General features: G+C 46.7%; 1 protein-coding gene across 1 annotated transcript; it reads right to left on the bottom strand.

Annotated features, from left to right (window-relative positions):
- Window positions 1-510: 510 nt before the first annotated feature.
- NOP58 (NOP58 ribonucleoprotein) lies at window positions 511-21,454 on the bottom strand. Its single transcript, XM_082055362.1, has 15 exons — window positions 21,303-21,454; window positions 18,695-18,771; window positions 16,938-16,990; window positions 14,939-15,063; window positions 14,032-14,168; window positions 12,274-12,338; window positions 10,845-10,979; window positions 10,227-10,372; window positions 8,659-8,785; window positions 7,847-8,010; window positions 6,976-7,110; window positions 5,939-6,000; window positions 3,536-3,669; window positions 891-1,012; window positions 511-676 (listed from the first exon to the last, which is right to left on the bottom strand). Exons 1-15 carry the CDS (start codon window positions 21,345-21,347, stop codon window positions 620-622), a joined length of 1,584 nt encoding a protein of 527 aa, XP_081911488.1. The 5' UTR covers window positions 21,348-21,454; the 3' UTR covers window positions 511-619.
- Window positions 21,455-21,647: the final 193 nt, after the last annotated feature.

Below are 21,647 nucleotides of genomic sequence, written 5' to 3'. Positions count from 1 at the left end.
CCTTTGGTGTCTCAATCGTATGATGTTACTTCAGTGCATCTACAGAGAGCAGCAGATTTGGCAAATAACTGATTTCTCATAAAAACATTTGCCTTTTCAGCTTCCTTATCAGCAAGCTGAAGAAGTCATTTTGCTCTCAGCTTTTTATAATCAAGTTGCCACAATCAGCACAGAAGCGATTTAGAATATAACTCGTGTTAGTTCAAAACTCCTGTCTGAACCTCGTCAGCCAAGGCAGCAAAACCAAAACGTGTGAAAGATCATTATAGAGGTTTTCTCCGGAGTGCAAACTCAGTAACACACCTTCAACGCATCCTCGATATTATGCAGAGATATTTATATCCATTTTATGGAGAACTTAAGACTACTACAGCCTTGGAATTCTTTAAACTGCAACAGAACATCTACACATCTAGAAACTCATTTTGTGGATCATTCATTTAAAACGCTACATCTTAGAAATAGTCCTGCTAGCGGCTACAAAAAACAGCAAACCAAGTGAGAAAGACGTGGGCGGAAAATCTCATTTCATAAAAATGTTTTTATTCCTTATCAATGCAGATTGCATATGAAAGAGGATACACAAGTTAGGAAGGGCAGCGCTCCTCCCTGCTCCCCGTCAGTCTGCGTCCTCCTCTTTCACTTTCTTCTTTTTCTTCTTCTTTTTCTCTGTGTTCTGCAAACAAACAAATGCTGCCATGAACAAACCACCAAGCAACATGTCGCTGACCTTATTTTGTGAGGCAAACCTTCTCGGTGATGGATATAATGAAATAGTGTCCCTGCGTGCCCTGGGTTATGCGGGTAAGACATTTCCCTCCCCTCGCTCCATGTGTTTAGGACAGAATCCACCCGCAGAAGGGGCCAGCGCGCTGGGCCGCTCTCCTCACCTCCACTGGGGGGCTGCTGGGGGGCTCCTCGCCCCCCGCCTCCTCTTCTCCCGCTTGCTTCCCCTTATCCTTTTTCTTCTTCTTCTTTTTGACAGGTTCGTCATTTTCTACAGTCGCCTCTTCTGCACCACAGAAGGAAGAAAAAGAAAACGCAGGTTGCCAGTTAAGAAAGCAAAAGACAAAAGGTAAAGCTCTCTGAGATGTGAGAGGACACGACAGCTATAGCAAGAATGCCAAATATCGCGCTGCCCCTTTACACCCGCTTTCTGTTCCCTTGCCCTTGGCTGCATGACGACTCCCCGCTGTAATCAATACATGAGACAAGTGACAATGTTCAGACAGCCCTCCCCACATCTCTTGGGGTAACAGCATCCTCCACAGTGTAAAACACGCTCACGTGTGTTCACTCAGCTGCCAAATTCATTTACAAGCGCTCTTTTTGAGAAAAGCCTGTCCCCAGTTTGCCAAGTGTCTTCACCAACAGCACCAGAGCAACAGAAGGACCCTCAAACCTGTGGTTTTCATACCTGTTTTGACTGGCAAACACAAAATCTCTTAATGCTGAGCCAACGTAAAGCATTCAATGCAAAAGCAGAAATTCTCTCCTGTCCTGGAAGACAGCAACTGAATGATTTATATAAAGCTGAGAGGAATGCTAACCTAAGATTTATTAATGCCCTCTTACATTTATTTTTCAGAGCTATTCACCACTATCTAACCCTACCATTTACCTCCCGTTTTCTAGAATACGCACCAGGAGTCTCTGGGTAAAGAAGCCAAGCGGCAATCATGACCAGGCTGAAGCAGTCACTTAGCAAAAGGAGAGAAAAAACCCACTGCAATTACGAAAAGCCTGAAACACACCATCTCAATTGTGCTTTGTCACAAGATGAGTTCCTCAAGGCAGCAGCAGGTTACACGAGTCAAAAATACACGTCAATCTGCGCCTCTGACACAAGCTTCAGACAACAAAGTTGGCTTCAGGGTAATACATTTCTACCTGTGCCTATAGGAAAATACAGCCAGCTAACGCGGGCAGTTTTTTGACATTAAGAAATGCCAGAAGCAAAACAGCAAAGGATTCCAGATAAAGGGACTGCTAAGTGGATCCTGCCGTACACATTATTCGCAGTCGGTGTGCAAGCACAAGGCACTCAAAATGTGTGAAAAACAAGTATCCTCGCCTCCCCTTGTATGACACAGGGAAACGTGAAGCAGCTGAAAAGGGAGCATGAACTCCATCAAAGCCGCACAGGAGGCAGGCGGCGCGTTTTGCTGCGGGACGTGTTTCACTGGGCTGCACTAGAAATGACTTGTTATTACCCATCAGGGCTGGCACAGCGGCGGCGGTGCCTGTCGCGGTTCTCACTGCGACGACACACAGCGCTCGCGGCACCGGCACCAGCACCTTCCTGAAGGTTCCAGCCGCTGCTCTCCAGCAAAGCTCATCTGTCTGGGGACATTTAATGACTGTATATAGTCCCATCTCCCGTCCCTCCTCAGGCTTCAGAGTCTGCAGCAACGCTCACAGTAATTTCTAATGCCCAAGTGTCCCAAATAAAACGACGCGGCAGATATGAGTGAAGGGAAAAGGAGCGATGAACCATCATCTGAAGGACGCCTCGTCTTTTCAGGAAGAAAAGCAGCACAACTGAATCCTTAACCTAACGTTTCGGGAAGTTTTAAAACGTGGGTTAGTGCTGGAGTTGGACTCAATCTTGAGGGTCTTTTCCAACCAAAATGACTCTCTGATTCTAAATATTCTGAACATCGCCTAATGCTGAAATAATTCTTGGCAGCTCACGGATACCTGCTAAGCTGCACCTGACCCAGCAAGTGTCAGTGCTCAGTAAAGCAAAGTGAGCAAACACAAGCAGGTTTTGTGTATAAAAGCACAAATTTACAAACAGAAACCTCCTCATCATGCTGCAAGAGACCAGGCTGGAATTGAACGTAGTATTTCACCTGCAAGCAGCTCAGGCCTGGGAGATTGATAATGGCAGGGGAACGACGCTGAGGATACAGGAAGGGAAGGGGGTTCAAAGGTTTGTGACAACACCCACAGTCTCGAAAAAGCAAATGGGCAAAGTTCAAGCCTCTAAAGCAGCTGCAGCCCAAAAATCTGTCTTCATACAGTAACTTATAGAGAAGTAAAGAGCAACTGTGGCCTCTGTTAATTTTTCTCTCTTCAGAGAGTAACGATTGTTCACGTACGATGTAAATTCAGACTGAAATTTCCAAGTGCCATTTCACCTCAAATTCGGTATTCGATGTTTGTATGTTGAAACATGCCAGAAAACTCTTCTATGCAGAATAAACCAGTATGCCTTAAGTAAAATTAGACAAGATCTGGCTTTACAGAGAAGAGCTTTTTTGTCTTCAAGACAGCGAGGCCCACTAAACACCAGCCTGCTGAACAAGAAATTCCGCAAGAAGAATATGAGTTTTGATTTTAAATGTGTCTACATGCTTTTAAAAGCAGAAATCTAAAGTCAACTGACTGCAGTATGGTATCAGTCCATAAAGGATTCTTGTGAGTTTTGCTGTTTGGTTGGATTTTGTGTCGCACCCAAGGAGAAAACCCAGGTAGGGTGGTGGCTGTAAATGTGAACTCCCCCACGCGATGCGCAGACACAGCGACTGACCTTTCAGCTCCACTTTCAACTTCTTTGCTTTCACAGCAACCTCTGCGTCTTGTTCTTCCACCTCCTGAATTTTGCGTTTCTTTGAAACGGCGGGAAGCGTAGAGTCACCAGATGGATCAAATATTTTTACTTCGCTGTAGTGAAGGAAACAAGTCGGTTTGAGTAACAAAAAGAGCAGGTAGGTCCCGGGTAGGATCCTGCGGTTGAATATAAACTTTCCAACACAATCTCCCGAGAATATTCGCAAACCAATCTTGCCCAACTCAATAAAAGCATCTGCAGGTAGCGAGGCCCTTTCTGCAGTGGTTCAGCAGCGATGGGGACTGCAGGACAAACCCCACAAACCACAACTGCCCCAGCTGAACTGAACACAGCGCTTAAGTAGGAGCTTGGTTCTGGTTTCTATCTGTCCAAGAGCACTTGGATGACTCATTAGATGGATCTCTGCTGCTCAACGCCTTTCTAGCGCAGCTGTACAGTCACACGCAGAGCTCCCCACGATTTGGGAAGTCCATATAAACATACCCCAAGGGTTAGAGAGATGTATTTTCATACCTATACACACACGGAATTAGAGGTAGCTTCACTTTTGCTTTTTCTGCACTGCTCCTCCAGCTCTTCAGTTGCACCTTTTCAGGTGCAGTTGAATCATCTACTACATCATCTACATCATTTGATTTCTGACTCAGAACAGAACTCCTACTGAAGGTGAAAAGGGGGTTTAAAACATTAAGCCTCAACTATTCCCTCCCAGGCATATACTGAGCACCTAAACGTCCCTAAAATAGGAATATGAAGTAACTACCTTGCACAGGTTACAACAGCAACTGAGACTAGCAACTAGACTGGGAATCACACGGCAATGCTACCAGATAGTGCCATCAACTCATCCTCCGAGCGTCGGAAATTATTCTTACGGGTATGAGCACCGCACGTAGCTTTACCAAAAATGATTACAGGGCCTTTTGCAAAGAGAGGACTCGGTTTCAGTTAAACTCAGGACAGAGCTTAGTGGCTGCCTTGTTGTTGTTAAAATACTACTGCTAAATCAATCAATAAATAAGTAATCAGCAAGTAAACATGGTCAAGGTAGGCAACGCGCGCTCTCGCGTATTTTTTGGAAAGCATACTGAAACGCTTCATTTGAACCTCATCTCTAAAAACTACCTCAATTAACTTCTGAAACATGACTTGGATGCAGCCAGTTCATCCAGGATCCACAGTTCCATAAAGACAAAGAGATTCTTGCCAGTCTCCTGAAAACCCTTCCAGCACCAAGCAGCACTACAGCGATTTTTGTACCACAAGGACGGTTTGATGGGGGCTGAGTCAGCTTCCCTTTCAGGCCACCAGCCCGAGCACAAGATCTTTGGTCTCCCCCCCCAAGCCGAGACACGTTTGCAGAGCACGTCTAACAGCAGGAACATGTCCTGGCAGGAATTCATGACTCCTCGTTTGAAGAGGTCAAAAACCAGCACGTATGTTGTCTCCACTGCCTCCTTACACGCCCTCATTTATTTACTGACATCGGCTTCTCAAAAGCAGCTCCAGCAATCCCTTTGAACGCCTAACATATGGAAAGTTACAGCTAGGCTTGAGAAATATGTTTGGGGACTGCAGACGGGTGCAAGGGCGCTGTTTTTTCCTCGCTTAACTAGCACCCAGCCCTGGTTTTGCTGAGCACTTACCCTCCCTACGCCAAAGGTTCAGCAAAATAAACAGGCCGAGCGAAGCAAGCAGCCTGCAATCAAATTAAGTGAAAAACCCAGATGTCACGTCTCAGACTAATAATAACCTGCTCCCATCCTTAGATGTTCAGCTGTCCCAGTTGCAATTTAACAGTGTCGCTCTGGGCACTAGAAACTGCTCTAACAGTGTCCAGAGCAGACACCCTATATCTGTCTTGCTTAAGGTATATATTACTTATTACCTACAAGATCTAACAAAGAGATGAAGCTTTGCTCCAAACAAGTGTTATTTTCTTTTCTAAGAATAAGACAAATAAGCAGGGCTCTAGGACAGCTTCCATGTCAAAGAAATGCAGTCAAACTATGATTTTTCTCAAATTTAATTTCTTCAGATTAAATAAAGCTACTACATACTTACTCCCCAAACTATTCAGATTTTTGGGCTGATGCTGACAGCATCTAAATACACTTGTTATCTGATGATGTCAGTAATTCACTAGTAGAAAATCAGGACTCTCTCCAGTTCATTGGCTTTTCCACAACTGGAGAAGGTGAGAAAACTGAAATTCCCATTAGCAACTGGAACTGTCACCCTTTTAAAAGCACAGAAAACATTTTCTGGATCTTAAGTGACTCCACAACCAAAAAGCTTCTCGGAAATAAAAACAAGGAGAGTTATTTCTACTGAGCCAAGCTGAAAGGAAACTCTATTCACCTCTTGTTTTGATACTTGTCTGCCTTGGCCAAGGCTTTTCCAGTGCCACTTATTCTTCTTATCTACAAGAAAAATTTAGAAGTGAAAAACAGATTACTCATAATGAAAACAAACCACAACGCAAGCTCCACAGCTCTTGAAAGGAATTAAAAATGGAAATACAAACATATATTGTTGGTCAGACTCGTGTACCTGGCCGAGTCTTACGTCTACGGGCAGAACAGCAAGGGGGAGGTAACAGGTGAGAAAGTGCCTTTCTAATATTGCTCTTTGAGAGCCCCATTCCATCAAAGGGCATCTGGTACTGGATCAAACACCTCGCGGCCACGCGACACGGCAGATCGTTCCTCTAAACCCCGACCCGAGACCAGCTCCGTTACATGCACGCTTTTTTTCTGCATGTCAGGGCAGGTATCACCCTATGCCTGCCATAAAGCCCACCTGAAAACCACAACACAGGCCCCAAACTGGATTTGAATTAAATTTGTGCTTGTCAGGTGATCAGTTTGTGGTTTAGGATTAACACGGCTCCTGGCTTTTTGTTTTGATAGGAAGCATTGCCCACCTTGAAACGCTCAAGGCGGAGCAGGCAGGTTTTTCTGGATGTTTCTTGTTTGTTTTAGTGATGCCGTATTACAGCATTAGTATCACATCTTCTAGCTTGCTAGGCTGAACCTAGTTTTAATCTAGCAGATCACACGCAGCGGGCATGCCACCAAAAAGAGGAAAGCGAAGCCCACGTTCTCCCAGCACACTGTGCTGACGGCAACAGATGGACCAGCAGGCAAGGAGAAGCAGGATATGCATTAAGCGATGGGAGGGCCATGCAGGAATTTACAGAACAACGTCTTGCTTTAGCTACAGAGAAAGCTCCTGAAGAACGAGCATCACCAGTGTTCAGATTTTTGAGAGCCACGGTGGACAACAGGAGCAGGGGACACCAGGCCACAGTGAAGGGAAGAGACTCTGAGCAGCACACCAGAAAATGGCACCATGAACACAAACGTGGGCTCCGCGCAGCCCTCTGCTCGACTTACCCCTCTCTCTTCCAAAAGCCTCAGTCTTGTCTCCACTTTGAGTCTGTTCTCAGCTCCCATTTCGGCGTTGGTGTCCTCCCCAAGGGCGTCGTAGCGAATAGTCAAAGCAGTCTTAGCTGCCAGCATTCGAGAAATCTGGAAAAGCCAAACAGTATTAAATGCTAAGACTTAATACAAGGCAATAATTCGCTCTGATCTGGAAACCACACCCACAAACAAAAGAACGAAGTAACTATTTACTACTATCGCTTCATCCCAAAACCAATTAGTACATAATTCTTTTGGCAGTGAAATCCTGTTAATGTAACACCTTATTTTCTTGATAAATAAGAGGGAAACATCTGAGACAGCAAGTCAGTTATACATATCCCGCTCCAGCCCAACCATTATGTCAGGTTAGTTTGAGGTGTCATTTCCAGCTGAATAGCTTTTTCCACAAATCAAAACACATATTTGTCCACCTGCATTCTAAAAGCCAAAGCTCTTTAAGAGCAAGCCACACAAGTGACCAGTTTTAGCACAACAAGAGTCTGATTTTTCAGGCGAGACTAAAGCCTGGAACAACTCAGCTTACTATCAGAGAGACGAAAGCAGTAACACGTGCCTTGAGGAAGCCAGGGCTACATCAAGACTCAGCGGGAACGAATCTGTTATTACTCAGACGTGTGGAATGGACAATCCCGTTCACTTTTTCAAACAGGAATGAATGACATCCAAAGATCTGTGGGACACTACCGTTTTGCATGTAACCATGAAGCAATGCAGTAAGGTAAAGCACACAAGGAGCCTCACTGTGAAGCTCAAGCCATCCCATGAACAGATACAAATGCTCTGGGAAAAAGCCAAGCTGGTAGACAATTCTGCAACTCACCTTTCCTTTGTTTTTGGGATTGGATTGTCCCACCAGCGAAGCATGGTAGATAAGGCCAAACTTCGGTGTGTCCCGTTTAGTCTTCAGCGCTCTGAAAAGCGCCTTCTCAGCACCCAGCAACTGAACTGTTGATGCTGGATGTTTTGCCAGATTCAAGAGGGAACCTAGAAGAAGGTAACACAGCAAGGGGAATTTGTCAGAGGAGCAGCTGGAGAAGCGGGAGGCTAAATTCCTACACTGATCACAAGTAGGAGGGTCCAAACCATCTAAGGGAGCTGCTTCACATTCATTTCCTGAAGGACAGGTAAGCCATTTCAGTCCTTCACACTTCAACTCACCCTGCCCCGGCTTCATTTCAGCAGTGGGAAAGAAGGCTGACTCAATAAAACATATCCCACTGGAGTAACGCCTACTCCCGACAAGCTCTGGCAGCAAGAACGTGTCACCGCAGAACAGATACCCAAAATACGGCTGCTACCTCGAGCCAGTCTGACTGGCCAAGCCTAATGGTGGTTTGTCAGTGTTTCACCTCGGAAGCAGCTGGAATATCAGCTGGAGGCTCAGGAAGCGTCTCAGAAGAGGTAGTGACTTCAGTTGCCCTCATATTCCAAAAGGAGTTCAGGCCAACTGAGAACTCTGTCATCACAGACGGCTACCAAGCGCACGCTGGTACTCCCAGGTTCCTCGAGAGCCCCCCTTCATCACCAGATGTTCACCAGGGCCTTGCGTAATGCTTTTAACCGACAAGCTCCGCAGAGAAAACCTCCCGGGAGGTCACCTAAGCTTGATTTACACCGCTGAGCGGAACCCACCTGCGTGAGCAATGAGCCTTGCTCCGACCAGCTCGCCCACCATGACGGTGAGATTGGGAGCGATGGCCATCATTCTGTTCTTCAGGTAGTCGTACAGCTGCGTCCGATACTCCGAGATTTCAATCACCTGGGCATGGGAATCAGTATTAGCCAACCAACAAATACAAAGAGCTAAATATGTAGAGTTGAGGAAGCACCGAGACTTACAACAAAGGAGACTAATGAAATGCAAAATGCTCAGCCAGCCACGGGCCAGAGGTATGGAAAGCTTTCTATAGAGCATATGCCCAGAGCAGAGCTCCAGCCACAAAGTATATTGGATCTGTATTGCTCATGCCCTTATGCAACTTCTTTTCTCCGCAAAGCTCCCGATAAAGGAGCTGACAATGTGCCAAAGACAGCGAAGCAGAACAAAAATACTCGGTAAGGGCATTTTCGCTAGGACAAAACCCTGGAACATTCAGTTTCCACATAAATCTTCGCCACCATTCTCTTGAAATGGGATAAATGCTCTTTGCTCGCTCCATAGAAATACACACAATGAGAATGCACATAAAAAAGCAGCCCAGTCCAGACCAAGAACAGGAACTCGCTCCTTCTAATCCTGCCACTCCCGCTAAAGTCACAAAAGGATCCAGCTGGGAGTTCACGGAAGCGGGATAGAGCTCCTCACTCTTCTGGGGCCTTAGCACTCCACTTTTAACACAGGGTGCTTACAAAGCCACAGATTAAAAAGAAGTTACACAGCAGCATTATTTAGGTCGAGAGAGGTTCTCCTGCCCCTCTGCTCTGCCCTGGGGAGACCACACCTGGAATCTTGTGTCCAGTTGTGGCCCCTCAGTTCCAGCAGGACAGGGAACTGCTGGAGAGAGTCCAGCGCAGCCACCAAGATGCTGAAGGGAGTGGAGCATCTCCCGTGTGAGGAAAGGCTGAGGGAGCTGGGGCTCTGGAGCTGGACAAGAGGAGACTGAGGGGGGACTCATTCCTGGGGATCAATATGGAAAGGGGGAGTGTCAGGAGGATGGAGCCAGGCTCTTCTGGGTGACAACCAGTGACAGGACAAGGGGCAACGGGTACAAACTGGAACACAGGAGGTTACACTTAAATTTGAGAAGAAACTTCTTCCTGGTGAGGGTGGCAGAGCCTGGCCCAGGCTGCCCAGGGAGGTTGTGGAGTCTCCTTCTCTGCAGACATTCCAACCCGCCTGGACACCTTCCTGTGTAACCTCATCTGGGTGTTCCTGCTCCATGGGGGATTGCACTGGATGAGCTTTCCAGGGCCCTTCAACCCCTGACATTCTGGGGTTCTGTGATCTCAAGGACTGAAAAGCTCAGCAATGCCAGAATTCCAACCAAAAGTCTGCCCATTCGTTGTGCGGACACCAGCAGCCCGAGATGGCTCAGATGAGGTAGTGACTGTGCACCCTCATGTCTGTACATCAGGAGAGCAACCATATAGGAATCATCACTGCCATCACAAGGCTTTTAGCGACCTCTCCTCGGCAGAAGAGGCTCCGACACGGCCAGCTCCAGCGGCGTTCCTGTTGCGGTTCATCCACACGTACACACCTGATCACAGAGATGGATTATGTTGTTTATATCTTCTTCTGACACTTCTGTCCCCATGGAAATCTCAGCGGCAGCCTTCACATCCGCCTCGATCTCCTCCGGTAGGATGTCAGAAACATCAGAGGAGGCAAAATTGCTCCTGTCTCCTGTGGGGGACAGATGAGAGCGAGTTTGTGCTGGGGGCGAGATGAACTAGTAAAAAAAGCACAGAAACAGATGAAGATAAAAGGCCAAAATAACAACAGCAAGTCAAGTCTGCTGTCATCCTATTCCAAACTCCCAAAACATATGTCAATGTTCTGCCTTTATGTTTATATTAGCTGAGAAGGGTTGGAAATGTTCAATTTGAAACTAGAAAGAAGCACCCTACATGTAACTCTGACTACTTTCCCTTTTCAGCAGCTGCTTGCTGCGAAATTTGCTGTTGCATGATTACAGAGGAAGAATTCCAGGAAGCAAGCAGTTATTTACCAATAACCAAACCTATGTAATTCTTCCTGCAACTGGGCAAAAAAGCTCCCTTACAACCCCAAGTCTCTCTCTGCACTGCAAACTTCGTTATTAAAAAAAATAATAAAAGAACCATCAATAGAAAGCTTCTACCTCCTTATTACTCACCAACTTTCCGCACACATTTACAATACGTTAGGTTATCTGTGATGATTTTGCCCAGTTCGGGGAAGTGCCAGCCATACCATTCCCTGCAGCGCATGATGTAGTTATTCAGTTCTTTGTCCAAGTCATCAAGAAGCGCTAAGAGAAAGAAGAACGGACGTAATCTGAAAATGGAAAACTCTCAAAACGACAAATTTAAGCAGCGTAAAGGGAGATAAGCTGAAGTATTTTATCCCGTAAGACTGGAGTGAAACATAAGCTGCAGTACATTAGAAGTCTCTACTTTTCTACATGATGCCAGGCACAATATTTTAGGAATATCAGTATTCCCATGAGTGCAGTGTGAAAGTTTAATCCCTGGGACTGCCTTGGACAGACTCCTTGAAGAGCTGCAGAGCACGTTCCCCTGGACAGGGACCAGCAGCCAGTTCTTATTCCTGTTAATATTCCAGTTATTGCTCCTCTCAGTCAAAGCACTACACACAAGATTGATGTTAAACTTAGCCATGTACAAAACTTGAAGGTAAAAGATGTTTTAATGGTGAGAAACTGATCTTTTATTCAATTACTTGACTTAAAAGAATGTATTAAGTTGCCTTTATAATATAAATGTAGCAAACACAAACCCAACAGGCTCACCACTTACCAGATATGACCAATAACAGGATTTAAAACATAAAAGTATAACACCCCCAGCATATGTTCCTGCAGAGCCCTAAGGCTAAAATATTTTCCTCTAACGCAATACCAACATTCCCATCTGTTGTCTCAGTGGTAGTGACGAATGAACTGAATTAAATCATGAATTTCAGCTTAACTATATTCCATCATTGACAACAGTCTGGGAATCAATGTTCCAAACAGGATTCCTCACCAGTGCTTCACAGCAAGCACGCCGATCACAATGTGGATGGCTTCAAGGAAAAATGAGGAACGAGCTTTCCTAGCTGTGTTTACAATTTCGGTTTGTTTTCCATTAAGAAAGCAAGGAGATAGAATGCAGCGTTACATGCTGCGGCAGGTTTTACGTGCCTAACGTAAGAGCTTATATCTACATTGCCCTCTATGCAAGATGGTACCAAACGACAGGTCAGAAAACGTTGCTGTGTGGGGCCCCTTCTCCCATCACCACTCAGAAAGGAAGCCTGTTGGGGAGCAAAATCCCCAGAGGACTGAACTCACACAGGCCATATTTCAGCTGATCTCTATGCTAAGAAAAAGTGGACATCAGATCACTGTATCACCCTAAAAATGTTCCTGCTTGTGCAAAACCCTACTAAGAAAGCACACCTTGCACCTAGCTAAGCACCAGCACCCCTTTGCCAAAACACGCTGGGAGGAAGCTGACAGCAGTACTTTCCTGTAAACCATGTAAAGAAGTCAGCTATCCTAAACCAAACCCATTAATAACTTAAGCTCTGAATATACTTACAAATTGCCTGGATAATCATGGTATCTACTTTGTCGGGGCTGAACTTCAGCTTGTATCGGGAAAGGCTGAGGAGACAGAAACGCAGTTTCATCAGCATCCTGACACCACGGTGACGAGTTCCGCAGCAGCTCTGACCCGTGTACGCACACAGACCGCAAGGGCTGTGCCAGGAAACCAGCTGGCGGTTTCTTTCTTTCTTTACACGCGGTTCCCCACAAAAAGTATTTGTCAACTGTGCCTCCGGTTCCGCAGCAGCCGGAGGCAATCCCCAAAACTGCACCCACCCGGCAGGAATGCTAATGTGAAGCGACAGGAGAAACCTCCTGGAACAGATTCTCACTGTCAGAGAAAGCCATTATCATCTGGCTTTAATGTATGTTTAAAAGTTCTCAGGATGCTGCAGTAGAAGATACTCCATATCAATGAGGACTTGCATATTCAAAGTTCTTCTTCAATATTAATGCCAATTTTGTAAGCAAACGCACAGGCGTATTTGTAAGGAATTAGCTAGAGCGAAGCAGTTCTCTAACTTGTCGATGGCTCACAGACAGGATAAGCGCACGTCAGAATATGGATTAAGTTACTCATGGATGAATCCCTGACCCCATGGTGATGCAACAACTTTGTATTTGACTACTGCTCCACTGAAGCTAAAGGGCAGTGGCAGCAAGGTGAGAAGACAACTCTGCCTTTAACATTTACGTTATGTATTACATGGGTATTTATTCTAGCATAAATCAGCAAATATGGTGTTCACCTTGTGCCTCTGTGGCAACGGAGTTTTAAATGACCCATTTGACTGCTACAGAGACATTTTAAACCAAATCCTGAAGTACGTAACATGCAAAGGAAAACTCTCAACTTCAAATTCAGGTGAAGATTAAGCCTTTCCCTAAAGGGTGGGTGCAAACTGGAAAGCCCTTCCTTTAAAAAACAAGATTTCAGATAAAAGTGTGCCTTAACTTGGAGAGTGTGGAACCCCAGGTTCCAGTATAAGTTGGGGAACGACTTATTAGAGACCAGTGCAGGGGAAAGGGACCTGGGGGTCCTGGGGACAGCAGGGTGACCATGAGCCAGCACTGGGCCCTTGTGGCCAGGAAGCCAATGGTACCTGGGGTGGGTTAGAAGGGGGTGGTCAGTAGGTCAGAGAGGTTCTCCTGCCCCTCTGCTCTGCCCTGGGGAGACCACACCTGGAATCTTGTGTCCAGTTGTGGCCCCTCAGTTCCAGCAGGACAGGGAACTGCTGGAGAGAGTCCAGCGCAGCCCCCAAGATGCTGAAGGGAGTGGAGCATCTCCCGTGTGAGGAAAGGCTGAGGGAGCTGGGGCTCTGGAGCTGGACAAGAGGAGACTGAGGGGGGACTCATTCATGGGGATCAATATGGAAAGGGGGAGTGTCAGGAGGATGGAGCCAGGCTCTTCTCAGTGACAACCAGTGACAGGACAAGGGGCAATGGGTGCAAACTGGAACACAAGAGGTTCCACTTAAATCTGAGAAGGAACTTCTTCCTGGTGAGGGTGCCAAAGCCTGGCCCAGGCTGCCCAGGGAGGTTGTGGAGTCTCCTTCTCTGCAGACATTCCAACCCGCCTGGACACCTTCCTGTGTAACCTCATCTGGGTGTTCCTGCTCCATGGGGGGATTGCACTGGATGAGCTTTCCAGGTCCCTTCCAACCCCTCACATTCTGGGATCCTGTGATTCAGAGACATCGCCAGCAACGCAGCAGAGCCAAGGACACGGAGCGGGGTAAAAGGGACTCACCTGTGCGCCAGCCCCAGACACATGGCTGCCATCTCTCGGGAAGGGAGGCCGGTGATCAGGCCCTCGATCTGCGAGCGAATCCCTCGCATGAGCTCCGTAACCATCGGGCTGTGGATACAGCTCAAATTCAGCTTGTCCTGCAAGACAGAAACCAGTGGCCCACAGTCAGGCACAACAACGTTCCTCAAAGCCCTTCTGTCTCGCTGGACCGGGTTTTCCCTCTGCAGCCCTGCGATCACACAACAGGTACAGTCATCTCTGACTCTCAAGGTAGAGACAACCCCATTCCCCACACAGTAACAATTCCAGACTGAAGAGATTTATAATAATGCTCTATCTGCTATGCAGACACTAGAACTGAAGATCCAAGATTTTGCAGTTTACTAGAAACAGTTTGGCCACAGAGAGAAAATTCAGAGGTAGAGGGTTGGGGGCTTTGGGTTTTTTTTCAGAGAACAAAACTGAATGATCAGTTCAAAGTCCTTGGTATTATTCACTTTAATGCTAAATCCTCCTCATTTTGCAGTCTGCATAAGTCTAAGTCAGCATGAGGAGGTGGTCAGAAAAAAAACAATCAGATGGGAACCTGGCATTTGACACCTAAGAGACATCCCATCTGCTTTTTGGATGCAATCATTAGGGAAACTCATTTTTTAATCTGCTGGGCTCCTAACCAATACTTCCGAGAGAAATCAAGCAAACCTGAACACCTCAGAGCGCTTTTACCGCATCACCCATTTGAGTACTCGAGATGCCATCTTCCCAGTACAAAAGCAGTACCCGTTTGATCATAAGGAGCAGATATCCTCCACAGATTCCATTGCTAGTAACTGCAAAACCTCTGGAACCTGACTGTAAGATTTCAGCAGCCTGAGGCAGAAGGAAGAACAGCAGAATCCACTATCACCTTTATGACACCTCCAAGTTTGGCATCTGCAACAGCCAGCTGTTCATGGGCATCTTTTGCCACTATCTTCTTGAGAATCTTCTTCAAGTTCTTGCTGAGCTTGCCTTCTACAAGAGCTGTGGAAGCTGTACAGAACAAAAAGACCAAAGATGTAGTTTCTTTCCCCTCCCAAACCCTGTAAAAATAGCTCTCCTAACTTGGTATTTTTATTTTAACTGCCCACAGCAGCTCTAGTCCGAACTGCAATGCTACTTTGCCATGCAGCAGCTGAAATCAAAATAGAAGAAAATTACATACTTGCTCCTTTGGAGGCCTAAATGAAAAACCTTCCTCCCAGTTGCCTCTCCTTTCTCCATGTGGTTTCGGTTCTATTTCTGCCAATTTTGTTTAAGGATCTCTAGGAACAGTATACCATGTGCTTTAGATACACCTTTAACATTTCTGAAGGCAAAGCTATGCAGGAACATTCTGTGTACTATTTAATTAACCAATTGTTTTCCAGGTCCCTTGGTCAGCAACCATGATATCCTGCAGAGTAACGGCTTATTTACATCCTCTGCCAATGATTATGTGCTGTCTAGAGCCCAACAAGGAGTGATGCCAAACACACTGACTGGGCAGCTAGACACAAACCCTTTTAATACAGCACCCAGCCTGAAGAACTTTAAAAGGCCATTCTTCATTCTCAAGTATTAATAGATCTGTAAAAGCTTTACAGTCCCGCACAATATATTTTTAAGCGGACACATACAATTCTCTGTGCTCTACTGAACTTCTGCGATTGATGCAACTTCTTCATCAGGGTAAATACAGCAGAAGCCAGGGACTGTTCATTTCCAGAAGCTTACTGAAAGCTGAGGGTAAAAACCTAAGTGCTGTGCTGAGCCTCCTCTCAATCTTTCTACAATGGAGATAGGTTTCCACCTTCCAAGCCGGCCAATAGCTCCTAACTCACTGGAAACACCACACACATAGCCCACCCTTCGAAATCAACACGATGTAGGTAGCTTGAATAACCTCTCCCATTTCACGGATAAGTCAACCTGAAGCAAAGTAGCAGAAGTTTTGGTTTTGTTTGTTTGTTTCTAGGGGTTTTTTAATTGTTTTTTTTTTTTCTATGAGGTGGCTTTTGTTTGTTTGTTTCTTGTTTTTGAATCACTATAACTACATGATACATTATCTGAATCCAAATCTATGCAAAAGCAACAAAATCCAAAAAATATGCCAGGTAGAGGAACATACAGCAGCTTCAATCTCAGTAGTTTCACTTCCAACTCCTGTATGATGGTAGTGTCTCCATTCTTGTTTCCTTGCCTTCTTTTAGAAGCTATTCCTACCCCATCAGAATACAAAGATCCATTCTCTAGTCATAGATGTGATGGGGAACGTTCCCTTGCTGCTGTCATAGAGCAACAGGTGCACCAGTTCTGAATGATTAGGTACAACTTCTATCCTTTCTCTTCAAACTAACCCACAGCATCGAGCAGTTAACTGTTGAATTAGTAAAAAACTATCGAACAAAAGGCTTTTTGTTTAAACTCCTGAATTTCTTCTAAGATTACAGGCTTTTTTTTTTTTTTAGGCTGAAAAAACACAAGTGTAATATGCATCCATAAAACAAGGGCAGTTATAATAATCTGTGTACTCTGCTGTGCCTGTTGTCTCAGTGGTAGTGACGAAATGTTGACTCAAATCAGTTACATTCAGCTTCAACAAGAATCCATCATTGACAACAGGCTACAGATAGCAGACAAACCCACATGCTGCTCACTGGTGAGCTGCTTGGGAATAAGTACGGTAGGAAAAAACGAGACTTTACTACATCCCTACTGCACTATAGACTGGATGGACGACCTCATCAACCAACAGGACCAGTTGACTTTGAAAACTTTGCGATTTAAACACTAAGCAAAGGAACAGAGCAGGGATGGAGGGAAGTAATGAGTGAACTAGTGCACAACAAGGATTTTCTGGTTTTGTAAGAATGGTGTCAACTCACCAGCAAGTGCTTCTGTTGTGTCCTGAAATTTTTCGAAGTGTTTCAGTTTTACTCTACAGAAGAAAAATACAAGTGTGTAAAGAAAGAGACATAAACCAGATGCTAGAACCATTATACTTTTTTTTCTGCCTCTGCTACTCCAGTTCCCCTCTTCTCCCCAAGACTGCGAGAGAGCAGAGATCGATATCCAGATCCTCAAAAACAAGCAAGAGCACTAAACCTGCTGATCAAGTTTGAGCCTGATCGAACTATTCAGCTGGGTCCCACAAATTTTATTAAAAAAAAGAGAAAAAGAAGGAATTTTGATTTGGTATTTCTAGGACCATCACAATCAGAAAACATAAGCCTCCTTTTTGTTTTGTAGTTCATACTTAAAGACAGACATCATCCACCTGAATCTCAGCACTGTGCCCTGATGAAGTGCCGATAGCATCTTCCCACTCCTCTTCAAAAGGAACCCGCCTCTGTGGAACGCACGGTTCACATTTAACAGGCTTTGCAGCCAAATGCATCTTCAAAGCCTTTAAAACTGGACTGATTCATTGCTCAGGAACCCTCAAGTCCTCCCTTGTAATTAGATGTTTAGAATACAAGTTGTGAGCTGAAAAGAAACAACAGAACGTCCTCCCGTGCCCTCCCTAACTGCTGACCAGAGCCACAAACTGTACGGACGGTGCTTAACGGCCACTGTGGGATCCTCTCCCGCTCACGCAGGCTGGGGTGTTGACATCTAGGCTTACAGCTCAGGAGCTCTCTCAATCCTGTAAATTCCTTGTCAGGGCCGGGCATTTGGCTAATCCGGCTCTGATTAACCACCGGCTCTGATTAACCACCGTGCTTTGTGAGTCAAGTGTCTGCGAAGGCAGCAAGGTCACAGATAAAGCTGGGTGCTGGCGTTAAGCCTTCGTACAGCCCAACAGAAGCTCCAGGCTCATCCTGATGCCTTTTCAGACAGGCAGGAATGAGAGGAGTTACTTTGATCGGAGGGGAGATCCATTAAGAGCCGCATTCCGTCTAGCAAGCGGCCAAGACAAAGTTTCCAAGACAAGATTAACAACACTACAAGCAGGAAGATGCGGGATATTCTGTCCTCTCCTCTAAACACTGTTACAGAGTGCAATAAATCCAAATCACAAGGCACGGCTTGTTCAGAGGAGTCTGTTATAACCAAAGCTGGTTAGAAATCTTCCAAACAAAGCACCCCGGGCAGACTGGGCAGCAAAGCACTGCTGTCCCCGGCTCCAGGACACAGCGCTGGCCAGGCCAGCACACACTGCGGTCCCTGTGCCAGCGCTCGCCAGCGGCATCGGCAACACCACCAACTCTCAATTCGCAGCCATGCACGTGTTTTTAGTTTCACATGAATTAAACTTGTTTTTTTTTTCTTAAGAACTTCCTGTGAGCACAAAAAACCTGTTATTTCAGCCAGTTCCAGCATTACGAGCTTGGATGTTCCTGTCAAAGCAGCCAGATCTCCTTAAAATATTATTTAATTTTTTGCTTCAGTGGCACATGGTAGTGACTTCTGTGGCTTAATTTCATTACAAGGAAAAATCAGTTATTTCTTTCACTTTGATATTCCAATTTAGGTTTCCCTGAGAATCTAACTTCACATTATCGTTGTTCACAGCTCTTAGGTTTTACAATGCTGCAAAATAAAAAACGCTACTTCTTTCTGAACCTCCGACGTGCATAACTCTACAGGCACTCATGTCCTTCCCAAAGCCAGGCTGCTATGCCCATATAAAACTGCTTACATTTTGTTTGCTTTTTCAGGAGTTTCAAATTCTTTCCATAAACTGTCAACTTCTTGGAGCTTCTTCTCATTCAGAACCTAGAGAGAGAAAACAAACACACACAAAACAATGTTTAAAGCACTTCTGAACAACCTTCAACCCTGCATTCAGCAGAAAAGCCCTGAAGCAGATTTACACATCCAGCCACTGGAAGTTAACACTGACTGAGTCAGCAGACGGCAGCTGGGTGATCTCCGGTCTCAGCAGCATTAGCCATCCTACCAATACACAATCGTTATTTACAGCGGTTTTACTTTCTGCTGAATGACAGAGGTTGCTCAATGATGGCTGGGTCCTTCTGAGCCTGCACATCAAAGCAGGATGCTCCCCTTGCTGGTCAAAACTGGGCTCGCTCCACCTCCTCTACAGGACTCATCCACAGCCCCCGTGACCTAGAGCCAAACCTGCCACTGCTTTGGGAACATACAAACCCGACTGGGACACCGAACAGGAAGGACTGATCTCCCACAAGGTGTTTTCATCCATCTGACCTAGCCCAAGGAAGAAAGAGACATCTCCACAGAGACAACTTTGCACCACAGCTTAATCAGCTGAGCCAAGACTTACTTAAGAGGCAGCCAGGGCTTAATCTCAGCTCTGTACAAAGGGGATCCCCTCAGTTTTTGAGCAGCGGGAGGTCAGCAGTTACACCCCGAGAGCCTCTGTGCATTTCCCAAAGCGCAGAGTGTACTGCAGATTCCTAGAAAAGCGCTCAGGGGAACAGCACGGCCCAGAGCTTCACAACACTGTGTTCTTTACGCTTCACTCAAAAATCTTGTGGTTATGTCCCCACAGCATAAATCCATCACAATTGCAACTTGATTCAGTGCAGAAATTGCTCTTGGGATTATGAGATTTTGTTCCCTTGCGGATTTTTAAACCCAGGTCCAAGGAGGTCGTCTTTTTAAAACTCAATTAGTAGCTGAGCAAATAAACATAGTAACTCATTTCCTACAGGACTTGGAGGCACAGAAAAACCTGAGGGCAACTCTTCCTTTCCTCAGCCTGCTGATTCTTTCCTCCAATTCATCTTTCCTATCCCGAAGCCCAAAGAATCTTCAGCCTCTGTAAACAGACATGGGGGCACAGAGAATAACAAAGACATAGAAGCTGCTAAATCAAGGTTGCTAGTATATAGAAATTACATACCTATGGATATTTTGTGCCCTGGAAGATAGTAAGACACACTAGAAAAAGCCTTCCAAGATTCAGAACATGGCCATGCCTCATTTTTCCTTATTATTTTAGACTGTTTGCTCCTCTGACGAGAGCAACACCTACAGGGGAATAGCTGAGAGCGACACAGCTTGCAGAGGCCGATAGTCCTTGATCACCAAGGAACAAGGCAGAGCACAGTGATGCTGGCCATGGAAACCTGTGTACGCTGCCGAAAAGGCAAGCGGGTGACTGTCACCGCCTCCCAAAATTCAGAAGCACAAATTCTGTCACAAACCTCGAGTAAAACAACCAAACAAACCAACCCCAGACAAATAACCTCCCCAAAAGCACCCAGCAGTGACAATCTTTAAAGACTGCTTCCAAAAAGAAAAAAAAAAAAAAAACAAGAAAAAGGTAAACTCTGCATAGAATATTTTGACGCAGGGTGCCCTCCCCTGTCCATCCCAGTAAGGACGCGCAGACCTGTCCGCCCTCCAGACCTGCAGCACTTGTGCACCGGGACTTGGCTTCTCCTCTGCCTTCGCTTGCTGCTGAGCTCGCTTCCAAAAGTTAAAATGGGGGTTATTTTCAGCCCCTCCTGGCTGTGTGGAAGGCTGAGATGGTGCGGCTCACTGCGCAGGTTTGATCCCACTGGAAAGGTGATTTCTAACTAACTCAGAAGGGGCAGGAGAGCAGTCAGAGCGAACACAGAAACATTTTGGTTGGAAAAGGCGTTTAAGATCATCAAGCTCCACGAGCCCCCAAGGTGACAAAATGACAGAGTTTGGGGTTGCAGGGAGATCCCGCAAGCCCAGAGCAGATCACACAGGGTCGTGTCCACTGACTCCCAGAATGTCAGGGGTTGGAAGGGCCCTGGAAAGCTCATCCAGTGCAATCCCCCCATGGAGCAGGAACACCCAGATGAGGTTACACAGGAAGGTGTCCAGGCGGGTTGGAATGTCTGCACAGAAGGAGACTCCACAGCCCCCCTGGGCAGCCTGGGCCAGGCTCTGCCACCCTCACTAGGAACAAGTTTCTTCTCAGATTTAAGCGGAACCTCCTGTTCCAGTTTGTACCCATAAACCAGGCGGGTTTGAATGTCTCAGAGCAGGAGACTCCACAGCCGCTCTGGGCAGCCTGGGCCAGGCTCTGGCACGTCCCAGCGAAGAAGTTTCTCCTCGTGTTCAGATGGACCCTCCTGTGTTTCAGTCTGTGCCCGCTGCCCCTCACCCTGGCGTTGGGCACCACTGAACAGAGTCTGGTCCGTCCTCTGACACCCACCCTGAGATACTGATCCCACTGATCAGATCCCCCTCAGCTCCCCTCCGGCCGAACAGCCCCAGCTCTCCCAGCCCTCCCCGGTAGCCCCGCGGCAGCCGCACGCTCCCGGGGCGCCGCCCCCTCCCCTCACCTTGAAGATGGCGTACCCCGCGGCGGTCTCGAACAGCACCAACATGGCGGCGGCGGCGGCACCGGGGGAGCTCCCACGTGCGCGGCGGGAACGACCCGCAGCGCGGAACCGGAAGCGGCGGAAGGGGAAGTGGCGGGGCCGCCTTCCTCGCGCTCCCGGAGCCACGTGGCGGGGGGCGGAGCCTATGCTGCTCCCGGGGCCGCGCCGGGGCCGGTCCCGCCCGAACCGGCCGACATGTGGGTGGCGGTTCCAGCCTCCCGGCGGAAAGATCCACTCGGGGCGTGGCTGTGCGGGGTCCCCCCGGGTGGTGGTTGTTCCCGAGCGAGCCCTCGAAACAAAGAAACA

The sequence above is a fragment of the Streptopelia decaocto genome (assembly GCF_964273445.1).
Source record: "Streptopelia decaocto genome assembly, chromosome: 6".
NCBI classification, from domain to species: domain Eukaryota; kingdom Metazoa; phylum Chordata; class Aves; order Columbiformes; family Columbidae; genus Streptopelia; species Streptopelia decaocto.
The sequence above is the reverse complement of the archived record's forward strand: the minus strand, read 5'-3'. Positions and strand labels throughout refer to the sequence as shown.

Coding starts and splice junctions, on each gene's coding strand:
- NOP58 (XM_082055362.1), bottom strand. CDS start 21,347: ATGTTGGTGCTGTTCGAGACCGCCGCGGGGTACGCCATCTTCAAG. Junction 18,772..21,302: donor CGGGGTACGCCATCTTCAAG/GTGAGGGGAGGG, acceptor TTCTCTCTCTAG/GTTCTGAATGAGAAGAAGCT. Junction 15,064..16,937: donor CACAACAGAAGCACTTGCTG/GTGAGTTGACAC, acceptor TGTTCTGTACAG/CTTCCACAGCTCTTGTAGAA.